This window comes from Papaver somniferum, chromosome 5, assembly GCF_003573695.1.
Source record: "Papaver somniferum cultivar HN1 chromosome 5, ASM357369v1, whole genome shotgun sequence".
In the NCBI taxonomy this organism is placed as follows: Eukaryota; Viridiplantae; Streptophyta; class Magnoliopsida; order Ranunculales; family Papaveraceae; genus Papaver; species Papaver somniferum.
In genome coordinates, this window is record NC_039362.1 from 183,882,421 (window position 1) to 183,902,816 (window position 20,396).

General features: G+C 36.6%; 1 protein-coding gene and 1 long non-coding RNA gene across 2 annotated transcripts; both read right to left on the reverse strand.

Moving 5' to 3' along the window:
• Positions 1 to 1,177: 1,177 nt before the first annotated feature.
• Positions 1,178 to 3,162, reverse strand: LOC113283896. Its single transcript, XR_003327799.1, has 2 exons — positions 2,422 to 3,162; positions 1,178 to 2,147 (listed from the first exon to the last, which is right to left on the reverse strand). It is a non-coding gene; the product is annotated as an uncharacterized LOC113283896 (long non-coding RNA).
• A 14,018-nt stretch (positions 3,163 to 17,180) lies between these two features.
• Positions 17,181 to 19,603, reverse strand: LOC113278304 (polygalacturonase-like). The gene is made up of 8 exons (XM_026527182.1): positions 19,419 to 19,603; positions 19,202 to 19,339; positions 18,914 to 19,123; positions 18,603 to 18,810; positions 18,442 to 18,523; positions 18,246 to 18,354; positions 18,030 to 18,137; positions 17,181 to 17,932 (listed from the first exon to the last, which is right to left on the reverse strand). The coding sequence occupies exons 1-8, from the start codon at positions 19,566 to 19,568 to the stop codon at positions 17,684 to 17,686; spliced, it is 1,254 nt and encodes a 417-aa protein (XP_026382967.1). The 5' UTR covers positions 19,569 to 19,603; the 3' UTR covers positions 17,181 to 17,683.
• Positions 19,604 to 20,396: the final 793 nt, after the last annotated feature.

Genomic DNA, 20,396 nt, shown 5'->3' on the forward strand with positions numbered 1-20,396 from the left:
CAAACAATGTATACTATGGTTGTGTAATTCTGAACTCGCAAATCCATACCTAATCGTAAATATGGATGTCGACAATTCCGAACTCGCAAACTGTCTACTAATATATCATAAAAGCTCTAGGTATAAATGTCAAAGAGCATATCCTCACAGAAGTAAACAAACATGTATATAGACAAACTCCTTCTTCAAACTATGTATACTATGGTTGTGCAATTCCGAACTCGCAAATCCACACCTAATCGTAAATATGGATGTCGACAATTCCGAACTCGCAAACTGTCGATCAATATATCATAAAAGCTCTAGGTATAAATGTGAAGGAGCGTATCTTATATACCACACGTGGAAATTCTTATTTCCCATAACAATTCATATTGACCACAACACATTACAGGTCCTTTCCAAACCATGGAAAAATTAACAGAATCAACAGAATTATCGTAAAACAAGTTAAACAATGCATAGAGCGCACAAACAGAAATACGTGAGTTTGTTAAACATAAACTTTTGTAAAGGAAAACAATAATGGTTACCAAAGAGTCAAATGTATTCCCACCTCTTTTGATGACAAGCCACGCCTACCTCGAGATCCACGATCAGCTGGTTCATCCTTTGAATCGATCGTTGTTAATATAGACTAATTGTTAATCACACAAGAAGTCTAAGAAACTAGCCAAAATGGCTCACACAAGAATCATACAATTCTATTTAATGGTTCTAAGCCCATTAAGGTATCTATTCTCTATCTTTAACATAACTAAGGGTTTACTATTCCAATTAGATTGATTCTAGAATCCATAGCTAAGTCTTATGGATATCTACAACTTTGTAGAAGAAACCAAAGGCTAAATCAGACCATAAGGGTTCAATACATTAAATAGAAACATTAAACCTAAACCCAAGTCCAACTAAACAAGCCCATTACACAAGGCCTGGTCCACTAGGGTCAACTAACGGTCTCTAACAGTCAATGGAGTCAACCAACAGTCAATGTCAGGTCAAAGTCCAGGGTCAGTGGTCAAACAAGTCAAACAAAAATCGGTCAACTGAGTCAATTCGGGTCTAGACAGTGAACTCGGTGAGTCTAACCGATTCAACTCAGTCAGATACTGAGTCAGGTAAGTCAGCTAGACTGACTGGAATAGCTAACAAGCCTAAACTCATATTACAGACTTCATGTCAAATCTACTTCAAAAACGTTTCATTTCTATCAAACTTAAGAATTCATAAAAGATTACAAGTTCAGTTTACCTGAAATGTAGCCGCAGTCGCAAGCTTTAATTGAATCACTAACTATAATTCTATATCTACTATTTCCAAATCATTATAGCTTCAACACTGCTAAGTTGCCACAGTAACAATCAAAATTTTCACTTCTTTCACAAAACAAACAACATTCTCCAACTCCTTCGCCTAACCTCAACAAGCACTACTATCGAACTCGGCTACAAAAACTTCATAATCACAATCTTCATAGCTGCAACAACACTCAACATCAAACACACACAACTGATTCGATCATAGTATCATTACTACTAGTAACTCCAGTTCTGCAACTCAAATACACTGACAAAGGAAAGCTCTATTCATTCCTATCTCTACAACTCTTCAATCCATTACACCACTACTGCCAACAACAATTGAACTCTTATTCTTTATGATAACCAACTTCAACCTCCACCGAATTCAAGCAACCATTGTTCCCAACATCTATTCCCTGTAACTCAACAGAAAACCTTCATTGCCAGCATCATAACTCAATCTCCAGCACTACCACTACAATCTCATATATTTCCTGAATTTCATTTTCACCAATCTCAGACACAAATAATAGACATGATAAAATAACCCCAGCCATCTTGTTTATCATAGCTGCATCCAACAAATCATCTCACTAACACCAATTTCTCAAGGCTCCAATAACTGCAACTCCAGCTAGCCCTGCACTTGTGAATACAACACTAACAGTCTCATTTCTAAAGCCCTGTTACTCATAAACCACCATCACCAGCAAATCCAACTGTGCAAACAACACCACCATCCCTATATACCACTTCAACACCAAGCACATTGTTTCTCATCCATTTTTGCACCACCAGTTCAATACCGCTAACAAAACTACAATAACCTGCCACAGTCCAACATATCTGCAACCCCAACAACAGTAACTCAATCAATGCCCCTGCGACATTTATACAATTCAATTTACAATTCTTATAGAACCTACAACACAACACCACATCTCATTCCACATAGTTCACCTTCCTCGCCTATAACTCATGTCAACCATAGCCCTGAACTACATCTATATCTCCATCACATCCCCATCACAACTAACTAAACTTTGAGTTCATTAATAATCACACAACTTCAAAATAGAAACCAAATAACTTTATTAGAATCAGTAAGACGAACAATTACCTCAAGATTAATTCTCCACGGGGAACTGAGGTCGAATTTTTCCTTTCATTGCCTCAATTGAACAATCATCCCAACTACAAACACCCAATAATCTTCAACACCCTCACTGGTTCACAAGAACCCTAAAACTTCCCAATTCCTTTATCTAACTAATTTGAGTTCTACACTTCGATTCACCTCTCAAATCACCACACCCATCCTTCAATTTCTTCTTGCCTAACTCCAACTTGAATCTTCATTCAATAACCAGAACCCCGTTCTTAAATTGGGGAAGAACATGAAACCCTAACTCTCTGATTCTAGCACCAACATAACCTCAGTACGTTAATTAAACATCAACCCATGTGTTCTTCATCTAGCCATAGCTATATATCTTTCTAAATTTTCGAAACAATAATCAAATCCTCAAACCCTCATTCTTGATTCTTCTCTGAAGTTTGAGAATCAAACTCTAATTTATCTTCTTTGCTTCCAATACACAGTACCCCCTTTAATCACTTAATTCCATCCTCTATTGTTTAAATCCTCAATCGATTCTCAAATCTCAGAAACCCTAACTTTCTGTTTTCTCTACAAATCATACACTTTCCTTCTTCCCACAATCAACCAACAAGAAAACCACCAACAAGAAAACCACCTCGAGTTTCTATTAAGATTAGCGACTTCACAACCTCATAATCCTCTCACAGAAAAACCAGAGACGAAGAACCGAGAAAAGGGAGAAAGAAATAAGAAAGAAGAAGAAAGAGAAAGTAGATAAGAGAATGGGTTTCTCTTCGACACGTCTTGGTGATAAGGCCAGCTACGCATCATAAAGGCACCCAACCAAAAGATAAGGGCAGACCTTCGGTGCTTATAGAAGATAACTCGGCTGCCTTGATAAGTCTGAGTGTGAAATGACCATTTAACCCTCCACACAACTCAGATGATTTCTTCTTCGTCTAGTATCCGAATGACACGTTCGAGTAGTCTATTTCGCATAACCTGTCGAGATCTAACGATACTAGTTTCGTATTTTCTAATAATTAACGTTAGAGTTACACTAATCGAGTAGTTATCGGCTAATTCGTCACTTGACCGGTATAATAGCGTTGGCGAGCTTAAGGGTCTTTACATTATTGTTGCCAGTGAATAAATTGAATCTTAATTATTTTTCACCTAGTGCCATCTGCTGCATTTGAAGCATACGCAAAATGTTCTCACAAGCTGTTGGAGATAGATTAGAGCTAAAATATTCACTACTCTTTGAATAATTAATTATCTTCCCAGAAAGTAGACTTAATTTTTGAACCATAACCATTAAATTCTGAATATAGTTACCTTTGGTCATGTTGAATAATAGCCAGTCAACGGAGGAAAACAATTGGATAATAGTCGGGTTGTGCATTACTGGTTTCACAATTTAAATAAGTCTTTCAGATTCCTCCTGATTTATGTGATTAAAGTTTGGGAGAAATGATTTTTGATTTCTGCAAACTTCGGTATGATTTTGAGACCTATATTTAGCGATAGAAGAAAAGAAAGAAAGAAAAGACCGAGAAGGAAAACTTGATGAGAGATAAAAAGGAAAAAGGGTAAATGAAATAGGATAGAAATCGGGGATAGTATGGTTCCAAAATCCATTTAATCCCTCAGTTATATTAATAAAGGCAAGCATGTCCTCATTTATTTTTTCTTTCTAATAATTAGAATTTTGTGCAACGTATCCAGAAACGATACTGGGTGGTACCTTCCACGAATCTTTAAAAATCACCCAAAAATCATTTTATATTGTGTATGTATTGAAGGAGAATAATAGTAGCCCCCCTAGAAATTTAGTGTTTAGACCATAGTGTTATTTTAGCCCACCTAGACTTTCGATCCTTCTTCTGTCGTTGAACGTATCTTTTGTTATAGACAACAGATAAATGTGTGCAACGTGTATATCCGTTGCAAATCTGAAAAACCAAACGTTGCAAAAACCTGAATTTGGTGTAGTACCCTACTGAAGCCTTTTATACATATAGAATATAAGTAGTGCGATAGTGAATCATAATGTCAAAGACCAGTAGGGAAGAAAGCTGGAGTAGGGGAACCATTTACAAATAGAGAAATAGATATTGTATTGATGCATTGATGAACAAACTGGCAACAGTGCGGAAAAAAACCCACATGTTTCATGATTTGAATTGGAAAAAATACCACTCCATACGATCGAAAGCGTTGGACATATCCATTTTGGCACGAATTACTCCATAATACCTTTTTGTTTGTTTCATATATGCAATCATTTCATGAGATATAATTATATTGTCTGTACTAGGTACAAAAGCGTTTTTCCAAGGAAAAACTATTTTAGCAATGATTGGTATCAGTGTATTAATGAGAAGTTTCAATATAATTTTGCAGGATATATTACATAAGCTTACAGGACGATAATGCTGGCCTTATGAACAGTTTGCAATTTTACGATGAGAACTTGAAAAGTATGATTGAACTGTTTTAATAAATAACTAGTTGATTAACAACATATCCCATAATATGATGCTATTTTTGATAAAAACCTTCTTATAATCCGTCCACTCCTGAAGCTTCCTATGAATCAATGTGTAAGACAGTATCTTCGATTTCAGCGAAAGAATAAATAGTTATTGAGTTGGCATTGTCTTCTTATGTGATACAGTTAGGTATAAGAGATAGAAAATGTACATCTGTTGGCTGGTTGAAAAAAGTAGTTACAAACTTGGAATGTTGAATGAGACCCGAAGTGAATCCTCTCTGTTAGAATGGCAATTGTCATCCTTGTCTTGAACAGTGTCACCATGATTGCTCCGTTTTAATTGGACTTTGACTAAAAGAATTTGTTGTATTATCGTTATACTGAAGACATATCTCTTGAGTCCAGACTGTTGAAAAATCATTTTATCGTAAGAGTCATACAAGTAACCCAACAGATCCGTCAAATCCTGAATGTTATGTTAATCCAAGTTTGAATCCATAGGTTCCTGAAGTTATATTTGAGTGGTCTTAATATTGGTTGAAATATCCCCAAAAGCAGCAGATTTCCATTTCTGAATAGCCAATATAGCAGATTTGAGGCTAGCTACAAGTTCAAAAGTTGGGGATCTTTGGGTATTGATAATTTAGTTAGAAGCAAATATGTTCCTGCATTGAGGATGTTTAAACCAAAGTTCATAACAACCAATAGATATCCGTAAAAGAGAATTCATAGAATCTGTACAATGTAATATTGGAGAATGATGTTAGTGTCATTATAGTACAATGGTAAACTCACTGGGTGATGATAACAATGACCTGAGTTCCAAACTCGCCAGCACCAAATTCTTTACCGATCAAAAAAAATATTGGGGAATGATTTGATCCGACCAGTGATTAGAGGGAAGGCTCTCCCTTGTTTTTGGTGAGGCACCCTAGAAAGCAGACTTTATGTAAGATGGATAGATTGACTCTAGGGGTGTACATCGGGCGGGCATGCCATCCCAAGCCCGATTATAGCACAGGTCGGGCCAGACGGGCTTGTAGTTCTTATTACCCATTAAGTTTAACATGCCAGGCCGGGCTGGGTAATAACAAAAATTTAATGCCCATGGCCCGTCCAAACATGTGAAACAATACAGTCCAGTCCGAGTCGGGTCGGGAAGGCCTCAGGCCCAAAGGTAATTCAAAAGTTTAAAAAGTATATAAGTTTCTTTTTTTAGCTTGATGAATAATGATATATCTGTAACCCATTCAAATGATAGTTCAAGCAATTCATATTCATTACTGTGAAATGTAATTCAAAATTTTCTCTAACCCCAATAAATTGCCCAAATTTGAAATTTAAGTTCTTGAAAAATCCATCACACTAGTAGAAAACTTTATTCCAGGATATTGGCAGTCAGGCAGGCCGGGTAACTAAACAAGTTACCGGGCAGGCTAACAGGACAGACTCCAATATTTGAACAAAACTCGGGTCCGCCCACTTATAATTATCGGGCAATCCCATGATAGGCTGTCGGGCGCCCGTGGGCTCTTCGGACCCGGGCGGTACATGGCAGGCCGCAGGAAAACCTACTACTAGACCCATTTTTTTCATTTTTTCACCCTCAAACCCACGGGTGTGAAACTTCACGCGCGCACCCATTTTCCAAAGAAAACTTTCTCATACTCCCATAATTAAAAGAAAATTGTTTCCGTGTTTTCTTATCGTTCTTTCTTCTCTGTTCTCTTGATTTTCTAAAATATCTTATTCTCGCCATAGAGTAGCTAACATGGGGATTCTTTAGCGGAAGAGCTTCAATTTCATGAGCTGGTTTTTAGGTTTCATCGTTTCTTTGTGATTATACGATTTTTTTTCCTGATTTTGTTTTAATTAGATATGGTTTCTCAAATTTCATTGGAATCTTAGTCAAATCCTATTTCTTTCTCACTCACTGTCTCAAATTTCAGTCCTTTCACGAAACCTAATTTCTTCTTCATCAGTAAACTGAAGAACCTATGTTTCAATTTAGGGTTCCTCTTGTTTCTCCTTTCTGATATGATTGCCTCTCTCGTTGCTCATCTCGTTCTCTTTGCAGTTCTTCCTCCATATCTCGTACTTCCTCCATCAGAGCAGCTGCGGATTGATAATACTCTTCAAATACAAGTAGTAATAATGAACCCAGAGAAACAATTTTGTGGGTGTGGTTAGAATCACTGGCTTATTTTAATGGAGGTCCCTAAAGATCCAGTTAAAGATAGAGAACAAATGATTAATACTTATATTAATACTCTCACCACTGTTTCACTTTCTAGGGTTATTGTGATTCTTTTCATCGTTTCTTTGGACACAACACGCTATTGTTTGTTTGTTTTTCTAATCGATCCTGCTAGTGCCATTCAAATTAGGATAGATGGATTTGATTTTGTGTGTGTATGGATTGAGAATCTCTGTAGGGAAGAAGTTGAACAAGGGTTAGAAGAATACACCAACTTCATCCCTGACAACATGAAACTACGCATAACAGGTGTTTGTTCTAGTGCCTGAGTTCAAGTTCCTATTCTCATGAGTTGTGTGACGTGGTTAATATCTTTCTTTTTTGATCAATATGTGGTTAATGTTATACTAAACTCTTATTGTAGTGTTTGTTTGGAGCGGCAGGAAGATGTTTTTTTTCTTTTGGTTTACTTTGTAAGAAATATGTCCAAAATCAACTTTAGACAAGTTAATATTTGTATGTAATTCTGGCTTTTCGAGCAACATCTTTGTTTAATCTACAGAGATTGAGTTGGTGAAACTGTGAAAGGAGGATGATTGTTTGATAAGCCGAATTTGAGGAGTTGGTGTTATGCAACTATGGAAACGGTTGCATAACATGTTATGCATCTACAAAATGTGTTGCATAACTTGTTATGCAGTCCCGAAAATGGTTGCATAACACGTTATGCAGTAACTTTTTGTTAGTATTGAAACCAACAAAAAAATAGGCTGCATAACTTGTCATGCACCTACAATAATAACTGCATAACTTGTTATGCAGTCCCGATATGCAGCTACTTTTTTGTTAGTAAAACCAACAAAAAAAAGGCTTGCATAACTTGTCATGCACCTACAATAATATCAAAAATAGATGCATAAAGCATTATGCAACCATATTTTTGTAAGCACTGAATTAAAAAAATTGATGCATAATCTTTTATGCATCGAAGGAAATGGAAACATAACATGTTATGCATAAATTCATAGATGCATGAATCAAAATATGGTTGCATAACGTTTTATGCATCTTTCATTGTGTCTGCATAATGTGTTATGCATCGTTTTTGGTGGCTGCATAATTGTTATGTACCAAATTTTCGAAATTTTTTCTTAAAAGAACAATTGCCTCCGATTTTTTTCGCAAAAAACTTAAATTTGGTATTGTTGTTTATACTCGTTGTGTAGCTCTCTTAAAACGATTTTCAACGATATAAAATTTGTAAAATTCCAAGGCGCGGTTTTTTAGATATGTTATATCCAAGTTGAGTTCCCAATTATACCCCTTAAATATTATGATGCACAATGTAGTCGATCTCGGATTCCGGTTTGTCTCGGTCTCGAGTGAGACACTGGTACAACGTTGTCTCGGGGAGATTCCATTTCCAAATCTCGGTGTAATCTCGGTACAGTTCCAAAGAAGGAAATTTTGTAAAACAGGATTATTGGCTCCATTGTTCTCGAATGTTTTAATATCCGGAATTCCGGCCGAAATGCCCGAAATTTCTGATTCCTTTCCGTCTCGGCGAAATCTTGTGTTTCGTTTTGTGATGATCAGAAAACGGAAATTTCGCCGGAATTCCGGCCGAGATGCCCGAAATTAACTACATAGATGATGCATAACCCTTAGACTGGGTCTTATGGGCATGCCCAAGCCCTTCCCAGCCAAGAAAAGCGTGGTCAAAGGTGGGTCTTCCCGCAAGGCTTCCCTAGTGTGCGGGAATCCCAGCGGGAAGACTCCGGATACGGCTATCCATTAGCCGTTTTGAAAAAGCAGAAAACGTCCAACCATTAGCCGTTCTTCTTCATAATAATGGATAATGATTGTCCTTTCCATTGGAACGGCTAATCATTGACCGTTTTTCTTTTCTTAGAACGGTTAATGGATACCCGTTCCTTGACATTTTTTCGTTTACACTCCATGTACACTCATTTGCAGTTTATTTTATGTTTTACGATTAATGGTTACACTCTATTTGTTTTGATATTTGTTGAAGTAATATTTATATTCAATTGTGTTGGATGTACATGTGTAAAGGTGCATTTACTCACATACGAATTACATTGATTTTAACAAATGTAAACCTACAACTTGTTTGCACTCAGACGCACCGTTAGCCTCGGATTGTTATCATCATTAATGCAATGTTAGCCTCGGATTCTTATCATCATCAACACACTGTTAGCCTCGGATTCTTATCATCATCAACGCACTGTTAGCATCAGATTCTTATCTCTAATTGATATCTCATTCAGATGGATATCACTTTATCTTTATCAACAACGGGGAATTCTCTTATAAATTCAAAAAAAAATTATACAAATACAATTCATTAACAATTCAAAGAAACACATACCTTGAAGCATAAAATAATTTTCGAAATATATCGAGTCACAAATGAATTCTAGTCGGAAAGGAAAACAGATAGTATATGTTGAGGCAAACCAAATTTGTCCACTATGTTTTCTTGATAACTATTCCGCAATGCAGTGCCTTTGGATGTATTCCAAGATCCCAGAGAGAGGTTGTACGGGAATCAAAATGTTACTCGAAACGGAACCAGGCTAGAGTAGGTACTTGCGTTTCCAATTCGATAATTATCGTGAAGGACGCTTACGGCTAATACCGGTGTCCCTGAAAACTTGCTGATACCCTGTTCCATGATCATCCAAAGTAGAAGTAGCTTGACGCTTACGGCTACACTCACCAAAACCACCTAAGCCCAACATACGAAATGCCCGTGCAGAGAAGCTTCATCTTGGGATTGGTCAGTGCTAAAAGCACTAGGAGATGTAACGCCAGTATCGGAAGGGCCATACGTAAAACGGTCATACAATAGCTTCTTTTCAAAACTTTGTTGTGCCAAGACTTTCCACTGATTCTGTTACATTATTGATTGGTAAATAAAAAGTACAAGAATAAATTATATTTATACTAATAAATTTACAAAAACAAGGTGTATTAATAACTAACCTCGGTGCCATGGGTATTACTCCAATCACGACGATGGGTGATATTTGGAAGATGATGTATTTCACGTATTCCATCCGAGTTGACATATGGAAATGACACTCTACCCTAGGAAATGTAGATGGAGTCTCCGGTTGGGTATAGAAAAATGTTTCTGCAAACTTACTTGGAGCAGGTACATTAGGAACGAAACGAGAGCTTCCAATGTTACCAATACCAACCTCTTCGTGGTTTTGAACACAACTCAAATCTGGCAACAAAGGTCCCATGCTGACAGTTGTCCACCAACCTACATATTTGGTATCATTTGCTAGAAAGTAATGAACCCCTTCTCTTATATCCTCAGTTTTAGTGATTGAAAAATAAGGAGGCGGACAAGGAATTGAAATTACACCTAACACCTGCCTCAAACATCTCTACCCAAGATAAAGGACCTCATCTTTCGTGTCGACTACTCCCCTGAAATATATTCTCTTTCGACTAACTTCTCTTGCTAAAACTACTTCCTCATCTTCATAGCTGGCATTGCATACCCATGGTTTCCAAATAACTGCTCCAGGTGACACTCTCAGATTCATCTGTCTTTTCGCATTGTTCACAGAATGTTTCCTGGAGTCTGATTGTTGCACACCCTCTTTACGGGTTGATTTAAACATATTAATCGCATGGTACATTTATTCCGGTACGAATGCTCTAAATTTCAGTAGTGGTTGACAATTAAGAAAGTAAATATAGTTCCAATATTCTAATATCATCCACATTACTGCCATGTTATTATCAACACCACTAAAAACCTTGTCCAAGTTGTTTAACAGTCTACCATAAATAAATGAACCCCAATCAGACCTACCAAGATTTTGTAAGTTTTCTGAATCTCCCAAAACAACCAACCCTGCTTTTGAAGCGTTAGAGGAAGTCATTCCGTTGAATACTTGACCAATAACCCAAAGAAGAAAAATCCTAGTCAATTCCTCCCAGTTCTCTTTGTTGTCCATGAGTTTCTTACTGTTTATATAAGATGAAAGGTGAAAGAAACATACAACTGAGGATTTACTATCCCAGGGTTTTTTAGGAGTCTTGGCTTCTCCGGGGGGGCGAGTTGCATCATCTTCAGTATTTGCAGATGGACTATTTAGGTTGGCGATCACACCTCTAAAGTACAAATCATCTAAACTTTCATAATATTCTTTGGTTAACCTCTTAGAGTAATTTATAGGCTCACCTTTACCTATAGGAATTCCAGTTAACATTACAAAGTCTAAAGGTGTCAATCCTATTTCAAAGAACGGAAAATGGAAAGTCTTGGTTGTATGCCACCATCTAGCTACTAGAGCATTTGTGAATTGAACATCTGATTCTTAAAATTGAATGGAATTATCTTGGAATACCCACAATTATCTAGTACCTGACGTGCGCGTGGATTATTCCATACAATGTTATCATAATAATCCTTAAGGCTTCCCCAACTAGTCCTCGTTTTCATCTTCGGTGCATCTTTACCGGATATATGGCCTTCTCTACCTTTAACATATAATTTTTGGTCCGTCGGGCACTCCATATCATTATCTAAATGCACCAAACAAACAAATAGAAACGTATGAAAATCAATTATTGAAAATCAACTAACAAATGTAAACCTCTTGGAGGAAAAACTTAACTATATACTCAAAAGCATATTTTACTAACAAATTTTCATTTCAAAATTTCTATCAATTGTGTGTTATACAAATTACAAGACATGCAACATCATTAGGATAATTTAAAATCAAATGTCACTACAAATCATAGAAAAATTTATCATGTTAAATTCATTTTAAACAAACACAAATCAATAACTAATGGTTGTGGAATTCAATTTGTGTCCATAACCTATCAATTTTACCAAATTAATCCTAATTGAAAACAAAAATGGAAACTAGGGTTTAAGGTTAAAATGGTTTACCTTTACGGATTTAGTGGTTAAAACCCCTTCAAATCATAGCCAAATTCGAATTCACCTTTCCTTCTACAAACCCAAACAAAAAAAATGGAGAAAACAATGGTGTTTGATTTTTTACTGAGTGGAAGAAGATGAACTGAAGGGGAATAAAATAAAAAGGATGAAGAACAAAACTCTGTCGAGTTTCTGTAACTTTAAGGTGAAATTGTAGAACGGTTAATGGTTGGCATGTTCAACGGGGTTTGACTGGTCAAGATAGGAATAACGGTTAATGGATAACCGTTTTCACTGAAACGGGTGATCGCTGACCGTTATTTGAAGAACGGTTGATTGTTGTCCGTTTTTTTTGGCTTAGACGGCTAATGGTTAGCCGTCTCTGGATTTCTCTGGGAAAAAACGCAAGAGCCAGGCCCTTCCCAGACTGATGTGTGAAGTTGTTTGGGAAGTGGCCGGGAATTCCCACTAGACCCGATCTTATGCAGACATTTTTCAAAACCTCATGTAATTATGGATGTCACAGAACCTAAAAATAATTATGGATCTGACAATAAGAATTTTTTCTTTTTGGAATTGCACCAAATTTTCCCTGGATTTCTGTACACCCCTTTTTGTCTCTTCGTCCTTTATTTGTGTGCTGACGATTGGAGGATTTCCCTCGGAAGTTTAGTGAGGCAGCCTAGTTTGTTTTTCAGTTTTTTAGTCTATTAGCCCTTGGATTTAAATTCTTGGGTGTATAAAACGAGTAAAATATCTATTTTTATAATAGTCCAAAATCCAAAAATACTTTTCTACTATCAAAATTTGGATATTTCACCCATGTTCTATAACCGATTTTATTCCTCCCCTTCAGGTTTCATCCATATCCGTCACTAACACAACTTCACATATGGTACGAAAGTTTTTTTTATTTAAGCAGCAAATTCAATTCTAATTGTTGGATGTTCAAGGCCAAAAAAAAGTCAACATCGTCTAAAACAGAACCAAATTTGTTTGGGATTTTGGTTGGCTTGATGTTCCAGAAATTATTTCAACAAATCAAGCAATGGTAGAGATGGATCTCTTCCTAATGGAGAAGTGGTGGTGTGGAATTGCAAGTCAATGTTATCTGGATAATTCATTTGGGAATGGGAGTATCTGTTGTTTGAATTGGAATCGAAAATCAAATTGGTATGGATTCGAATTGAAATATGAAGTTGGCAAGGATTGATCTTAAGAACTATTTCTCCAAATCCAAATTTTGATTCATACCAATTTTGATTTCAATTTTAATTCTTAAAAATGTTTGTTGGGTAGTGGTGGTGGTGGCGGGGGAGGACGGTGGTGGTGACAGTGACGAGATAAACTGGCTTCTATTGTTTAGCTGGAAAGGAAAAGCGACGAAGAGAAGTATGAGAAAGCTAGAATACTAAAGGTACAGTGTTGTATAAATTAGTTGGTGTTATTGATTTACTGTACTGGATGTAAAACGATCATTATAGCGTGCTCATCGTTTGTTCGATAAAATGCTGCACCCATTTCTTTAATGTTTTTTTCACATATTTTCATCTGGATCTAGATTTTAGGATATAACCAGGAGCCCCTTGTTGTAGTAGTTCTCTTGTCCCATTAATATATATATATATATAGTTCAAAGTCATATTTTTGTTTATCCCATTCATAATTGCTGGATTCATTCGAGATTTTACAAGTCTAGGAATGAATTCGTTAAAATGCGTGGTAAGTTACAACCACCAACTGCACCAGCTTCTCTACTAGGTCTGATTATGGACCCTTTTGTTTCATCGACTGCCTATGTAATTGTTTACTATAAATACTAAGAAGCATAATGAACTTTGCATAAATCTGATTATGGACCCTTATTTACCGAACTTTGCAAATATTACAGGGCGTCATCCTCTTCGAGTACACGAGATACACCTGAGTGCATAATGTATATTTTGGTCTAGATGCACCTGGATGCATAATGTATATTTTTTGAATTTTTTGTTGTTCATCTTATTTTTCTTCTTTATTACTTGTTTTTGGTTGATGTTTTAACGGTGAATGTGATGTTAATGTTGGTGGGTTTTATTGCTCGAGATCATGAACTAGTAATTTTGGTTGGGTATCTTATATTGTAGGCGATTACTAGGATAAACTTAGATTTATTCACAAAGTCCATAAGATGCACCTGGGTGCATAATGTATATTTTTTTGAATTTTTTGTTATTCATCTTATTTTTCTTCTTTAAAGTTTTTGGTTGATGTTTTAATGGTGAATGTGATGTTAATGTTGGTGGATTTTTACTGCTCGAAAACATGAACTAGTAATTTTGGTTGGGTATCTTATATTGTACGTGATTACTAGGATAAACTTAGATTTATCCACGAAGTACATAATACGCACCTGAGTGAATGATGCATATTTTTATTGAAAACAAATTTTGGTCAAGTTGCACCTGGGTGTATAATGCATATTCTTATATGAAATAAATTGTACCCAAGTTGCACCTGAGGGCATAATGCATATTCTTATAGAAAATAATTTTTTGGTCAGGTTGCACCTAGGTGCATAATGTATCCACGGGTAGGTTCAATTTTTTTTTTCGAATTTCCTATCAACAATGGATCTTGTTTTGTAGAGATTTTCGAGCCGTTTCCAAAAATATAAATTTTGTCGAAATCCGACTTATATTTTGATATTTCTCATGATTAATTTTAAATTGGAGAGAGAAAATAAATAAGAGAGAGAAAAGGATATGATAAACAATAAAGTCTAAAAGAAAGGATATATATGATTAATAATTTTTGTGGCTTTTTCACCCAGACCCATAATTTGCTTGTCCACTATTCCCATACTTTATGGGTTGTGGTCATATGACCCATTTTCCGTTTTTTTTTTTTTTTTGTAATATATTTTCCGGCTAACCAAAACAAAGAAAGAGAAGAGAAAAAAGTACTTTGTTCCAACTGTTGAAACATCAACAAGGTGGAGATTGTTAGATAATTGTCGGTGTTTTGAAAGGTTCCGGAAAATTCCGGAACATACTAGAAATCCTGTGTAGATAAACACAAGGTTTCCTAATTTAGGTTGATTTCCATATTTACATAGGTTACCTAAATAAAAATAGGTTTCCTAGTTGGTTAGAGTTTCCTTTTCTAAGGAGACTAATACTTGGGAATCAAGTTTGTGACTCCTATATAAGGAGGTCTAGGCTATGGAATTCTCAATGGAAAATCAGTAGAGAATTAGAGAATACACAATGTAGTTCTCTAAGGATTCTAGGGATTCCATCCTACCTTTTGGGGTGGAGTTTTAGGAAAAGAGAGGGACCATTCTCGGGTGTTGTAAGATATACCGTTGGTGTTGAAAGAGTACATCGTTATGGTTTTGGGGAGATGTGGAAGACATCGTTTAGTGAAGAGAATATCGTCTTGTTCGTTGATGGTAAAAAAGACATCGTTGGTGTTGGAAGTGACATCATTTAGAAGGAGATCATCTCGGTTATGTGAGATAAGTATTATCTTGTTTGGTTAGACATTATTCGGCAAAATTGGAGCGTTTTTTTCATGAGAATTATTTGAGGGTTTATGATCAACAAAATGTTGGATCATAGTTATGGATTGATTCGTCAGTCGCTAAGTGAGTAATTCTCTATTTACTGGTTCCATAATCATGAAGAACTCGTAACCGTTTTGGTGGATGTAGGCATATTGTCGAACCACGTTAAGTCTTGTGTGCTTTACTTATTGCTTCTAATATGTGTTTACATCGTCTATCTTTCATTCTACATCGATCCAAAGATTTAGTGTCTTGTGGGTAGGGGTGTGCAACGGACGGACGGTTGCGGATTAGGGGTCACCCGCAACCAAACCGTCAAAGTTGCGGATTTGGAAAATTGAACCGTAACCGGATCAATCACTCGCGGATTTGGCATCCACGGATTAACGGGTGATGCGGACCGGATGCTGATTAACCGCGGATTTAGAATTAATAATAAAAAAAAAAGTCTACATATCCGTGAAAATCCCTTCGTATGGGTAATTGATCTCTCTATTTATGTTAACTCACTGTCTCACTCCCATGATAATAAATTAATAACAATGAAGCAAATGCCAAAGTTTTGTTGCACAACATTATGAGTACAATATATACTTACGAGGTAGTAATCTTAATTAACACTGCAACTGATAAGTGTAGTGATCTTTAATCATTTGATGTAGCACGTTGTTTTTGAAAGCGAATATAATTTCCTCTATGAATTGACAAATAGCAGGATAAATTTTTTGGATTAGTGCTTTAGCAGGATTCTTGTCCACATTAGACCACCTTTGGCGGATAATTAACTGCTACCTTGTTTTGTGTTTATATTCAGTATCAAGAGGAGGACACAGCTTCTTTTTCCAGTAGTTCTCACAACGCACGGAATGGATCACATGCAAGCATCGAGAAACTTCAAAACCTTCAGTTTCTTCAAGAAGATTATGCAGATCTTGAAATGTTCTCTGAAGAGGACGAACCTCTTATTCCCAGTAAATTAAATTAGAGATATCTAATCTAAAATCTGAAACTCAATTTTTGCGGGTGCGGGTGAATCCGCGGATTTCAAAGTCCAACCGCAACCAAACCGCTAAACCTTGCGGATTTGAAAACGCAACCGTGTCCGATCCATAGACTCTTGCAGATTAGTTTTCACCCGCAATTTTGCGAACGGTTGCGGGTGAAAACCGAGATTTCGGCTTTTCTGCACACCCCTACTCGTGGGTTAATTTTATTTGGATTTCCCTAACAAGGGATGCGGTTGGTTTGGCTATCTCCGATAATAAGATGGTATATTATTAAATCCAAGTTTAGGGCACACAGCCCAAGAATAAGGTACCCAAATCCGCATCGATGTTGTAGTGGGTGGAGGGAAATCTTAATCTTTGTAGTTTATGTTATTTCATTTGTAGTCTATTATCTTACGGATGATGAAGTATAGATACGTCTTGGTCTCTAAATCTTCCATTTCGTTTGTTTCCTCTTCATTTTTTTTCTTATCAGTTTCTTAGCTTCTCATAATACAACGGGACACTTCATGATTTCAGATCTCCTTTCATGTCAGCGCCATCTTACAATAACCTCTCAATCGGTCAAAAATGAAACTTCTAAGAAATAAATGACAAGTTTAATGTTGAAAAAGAGTAAAAATTACAAGACTTATGCTTTCAAGGGTAAGTACAGAAACAACAAATGAGTGAATATGCTTACAGTATAAGTATGAGCTAAGCAAAATCTCAAAGTAACTAAACCTTTTTTTTTTTCATTGGTCAGTAGGAAAAGATTTATTGGAAAAGAGATATTTAAAGGACTCAACTCAATAAATACAATCGATATAAAAAAAAAAAAAGACCTTGTTTGGAATCGATCATCCAAAATAACTAAACTAGAAGCTTTTATTATTATATGTATCTTGATTGATAAATCCTGATTGAAATCAATGGTCAAGAATAATTACTATTCGCATGACTCTTTCATTTGGTTCAAGGGTTTTTAAAAGAAGCTATGAAGGCCATTAACCTTTATTTACACTCTTTCATTTGCCTACTTCAAAATGCGTCAAATTATTAGTTGACACTCTTAGCCAGAGTTTAATGCACGGCATTGAACACCACATCCTTATGCTGAACTAATCAGACTAGTTACGGCTGGTTCAACTTTTCCAAGAATGGTTCCTTTGGCATTACTACAATTAGAGGTGAGCTTTGTCCCAGCTACCGCAGGTGTTAAGTTGACGTTACTGATTTTAATGCCGCTGCAAGGAATCAATTTACTACAACTCAGAGAGATTGCTGTTGGTGTTTTTACATCCGTTGTTCCCGTTAAACCTTCGAAGGTTACGTCGCTAATACTCACAGCGCTTCCCACCTGTTGAAACAAAAATCAACCGTACATTGGACGCCAACAGAACAAAAATAATTATAGAAGGAAATAGCAGTGTACGTTTGTTCGAATTTTTACTTACCTCATTCTTATTTGTTGACCAGTAGAACTGGTCGATGAATATAGGATTCATCACATTAGTGAAATTGCTGTTCTTATATGAAATCTTTCGACAATAGCCTTTTCCACCCTAAAGAACCAAGAGTTACAGAGATTAGATATCACACACAGCAAAGAAATATAGCGGAAAATGAACGGTGTTTTCTCGTTTCCCTCGGATAAGTAAGTGCACACATACCTGGTAAGTCTTGATTCTAGCACCAAACATGGTCCCGACAAATTCAATCTTCTCAACATGGATCTCCTCTACATCTGCCTGTGCTCCATTCTTCCCTAAGCTTCCAATACTGCATATGCATGGCAGCAATGCTCAACATGAGTACTGGTTTAGAGATTTATTTCTTTCTTTTTTTTGTTTGGATACCCATACTAACCTTACTCCATGTCCAGGTCCACAATGGCAGTTGCGGACGTAGACAAATGAACTTCGATCTCCAATCGAGACGCAGTCGTCACCTGATCAATGAAAGTTGTTTATAAGTTTCTGAAAAACAAAAATGAGTTCAGGTATCCACAACTACGTATATTTACGTACCGCCTCTAAACTGGCTGTCAGCAATGGTGACCTGTTTGACATCTTGAAGATGAATACCGTCGGTGTTGGGGCTATCTTCAGGGGAGTTAATCTTGATGTTGTAGGCTTCGAAACCCTCTAATTTCAAGAGAGTTACATGAAACATTCCACTGTTTTGAACCGTGATGTCTCTGAATTGACCACCACTTGTCCCCCAAAAGTTTATCGCCTGCAATGCCAGAAGATGCAGTGCGCATTAACTTTTATGATGATATAAAAAAAAACTTCCAAAAATGAAGAATATTTGTCTGATAAACCGATGGACTTCTTACGGCCGGTTGTGTCTTGGTGCATCCTGGTGCACCTAGACGTTTAGTGTTGCTGCACGACTTTTCCCACCAGCCCTTGCGGCGTCCATCAATAACTCCACCTCCATTTACTAGAAGACTAGTCACACCGTTGAATACGAGCCATGTTCCTGGACCACCCTTAGCACTGTTCCATGCTGCAGGATTTTCGGGCGCGACAATTGTTCCACCAAGTTTAACGAAAAAAAAAAAAAAAAGGAGCATTAGCGCATTGATCTCGTCCCATGCACAACTAAACAGTCTTTTACATACCTCAAAGGTGACATTTTTGGCCTTGCAAGGACCCATAAATGAAGTTGGTCCGACGAAAAATGTCTTTCCTTCAGGAACAACCAATTTTGGTATCCCTGCTGTTGCTGCGCATGTATCAGCCCACGCTTTCGTAAATGCCTGGATTATCAAATATAAGTCGTTAATCAAATAACCATTTGAAATTCTTCGATCAAAAAATAAAAGATGGATTACTTACCTGAGTATCGTCTTTTTTTCCATCACCAACTGCTCCATATTTCGGATCCGTAACGTCGAAAACTCCTTGCGCTGCTACGACGTGTAAATGGGTTGAAATAACAACCCCCAAAACGAAAAGATTGTTGAAAGTTCCCTGTAAATTCACCATTTTTATTTTATTTTTGTTAGCACTAATATAATTTATTGAAGAAGTATTTAAAGGAGATCAGAGAAATAGTTGAGAGAAAATTACTCCAAAAGAGTTGGAGACTTATGGTTTAGAATACTTTCGGATGGTTAATTTTGATGCCTAATCTAAGTATTGTCCCAAAAACTAAGGCAGTTTGTCGGGTGGAAATTTGGGTTTTGTCCAAAACCGAATTCTGATACCCAGCTCTTCCACTTATCTTTGGATCATCTCGTTAATCCTATTTTTTTTTTCTTTTCTGATAATCATTAGATATACTATAATTTGGATTTCTCATGTACTATCAAGAGGAGGTCGAACATGCAACCATGAAAGTGAAACATACATACACATATGAGGTTAGTCATGAAAACACACTCAACAGACTCGCGCCACCCGGTATTCATAGATGTAGGCGACTAGTCATTTTCACCCTCTAAATCCTTGATTCGATGGCGCCAGTTCACTATGTCCGCAATGAATTAACCTTAACAAATGTTGAGGGAGCCACTCGGACAAGTGACAACTAGTTATTGGATGTTTTGTTGCACATGATCAGCTTGAAGATCCCAAATTTTGGTGAGAGTGACTCAGCGCTTTTATCTGGTTTGTAGAGATGAGTCCTCTTGCCCATGGTAGCTTTTGGTAATTTGTCGTATGAAAGTAAGAACTAGAGGCTAGTTTCAGTGGCACAAACACAGATGATTACAAATGCCAACTTAAAACAAAATTGTCCGTCACTCCGAAGAATCCACCCTAGAGATAATAAGTATAAAAGAAATCCTTGTTTGATAAATTAAAACATGTAAT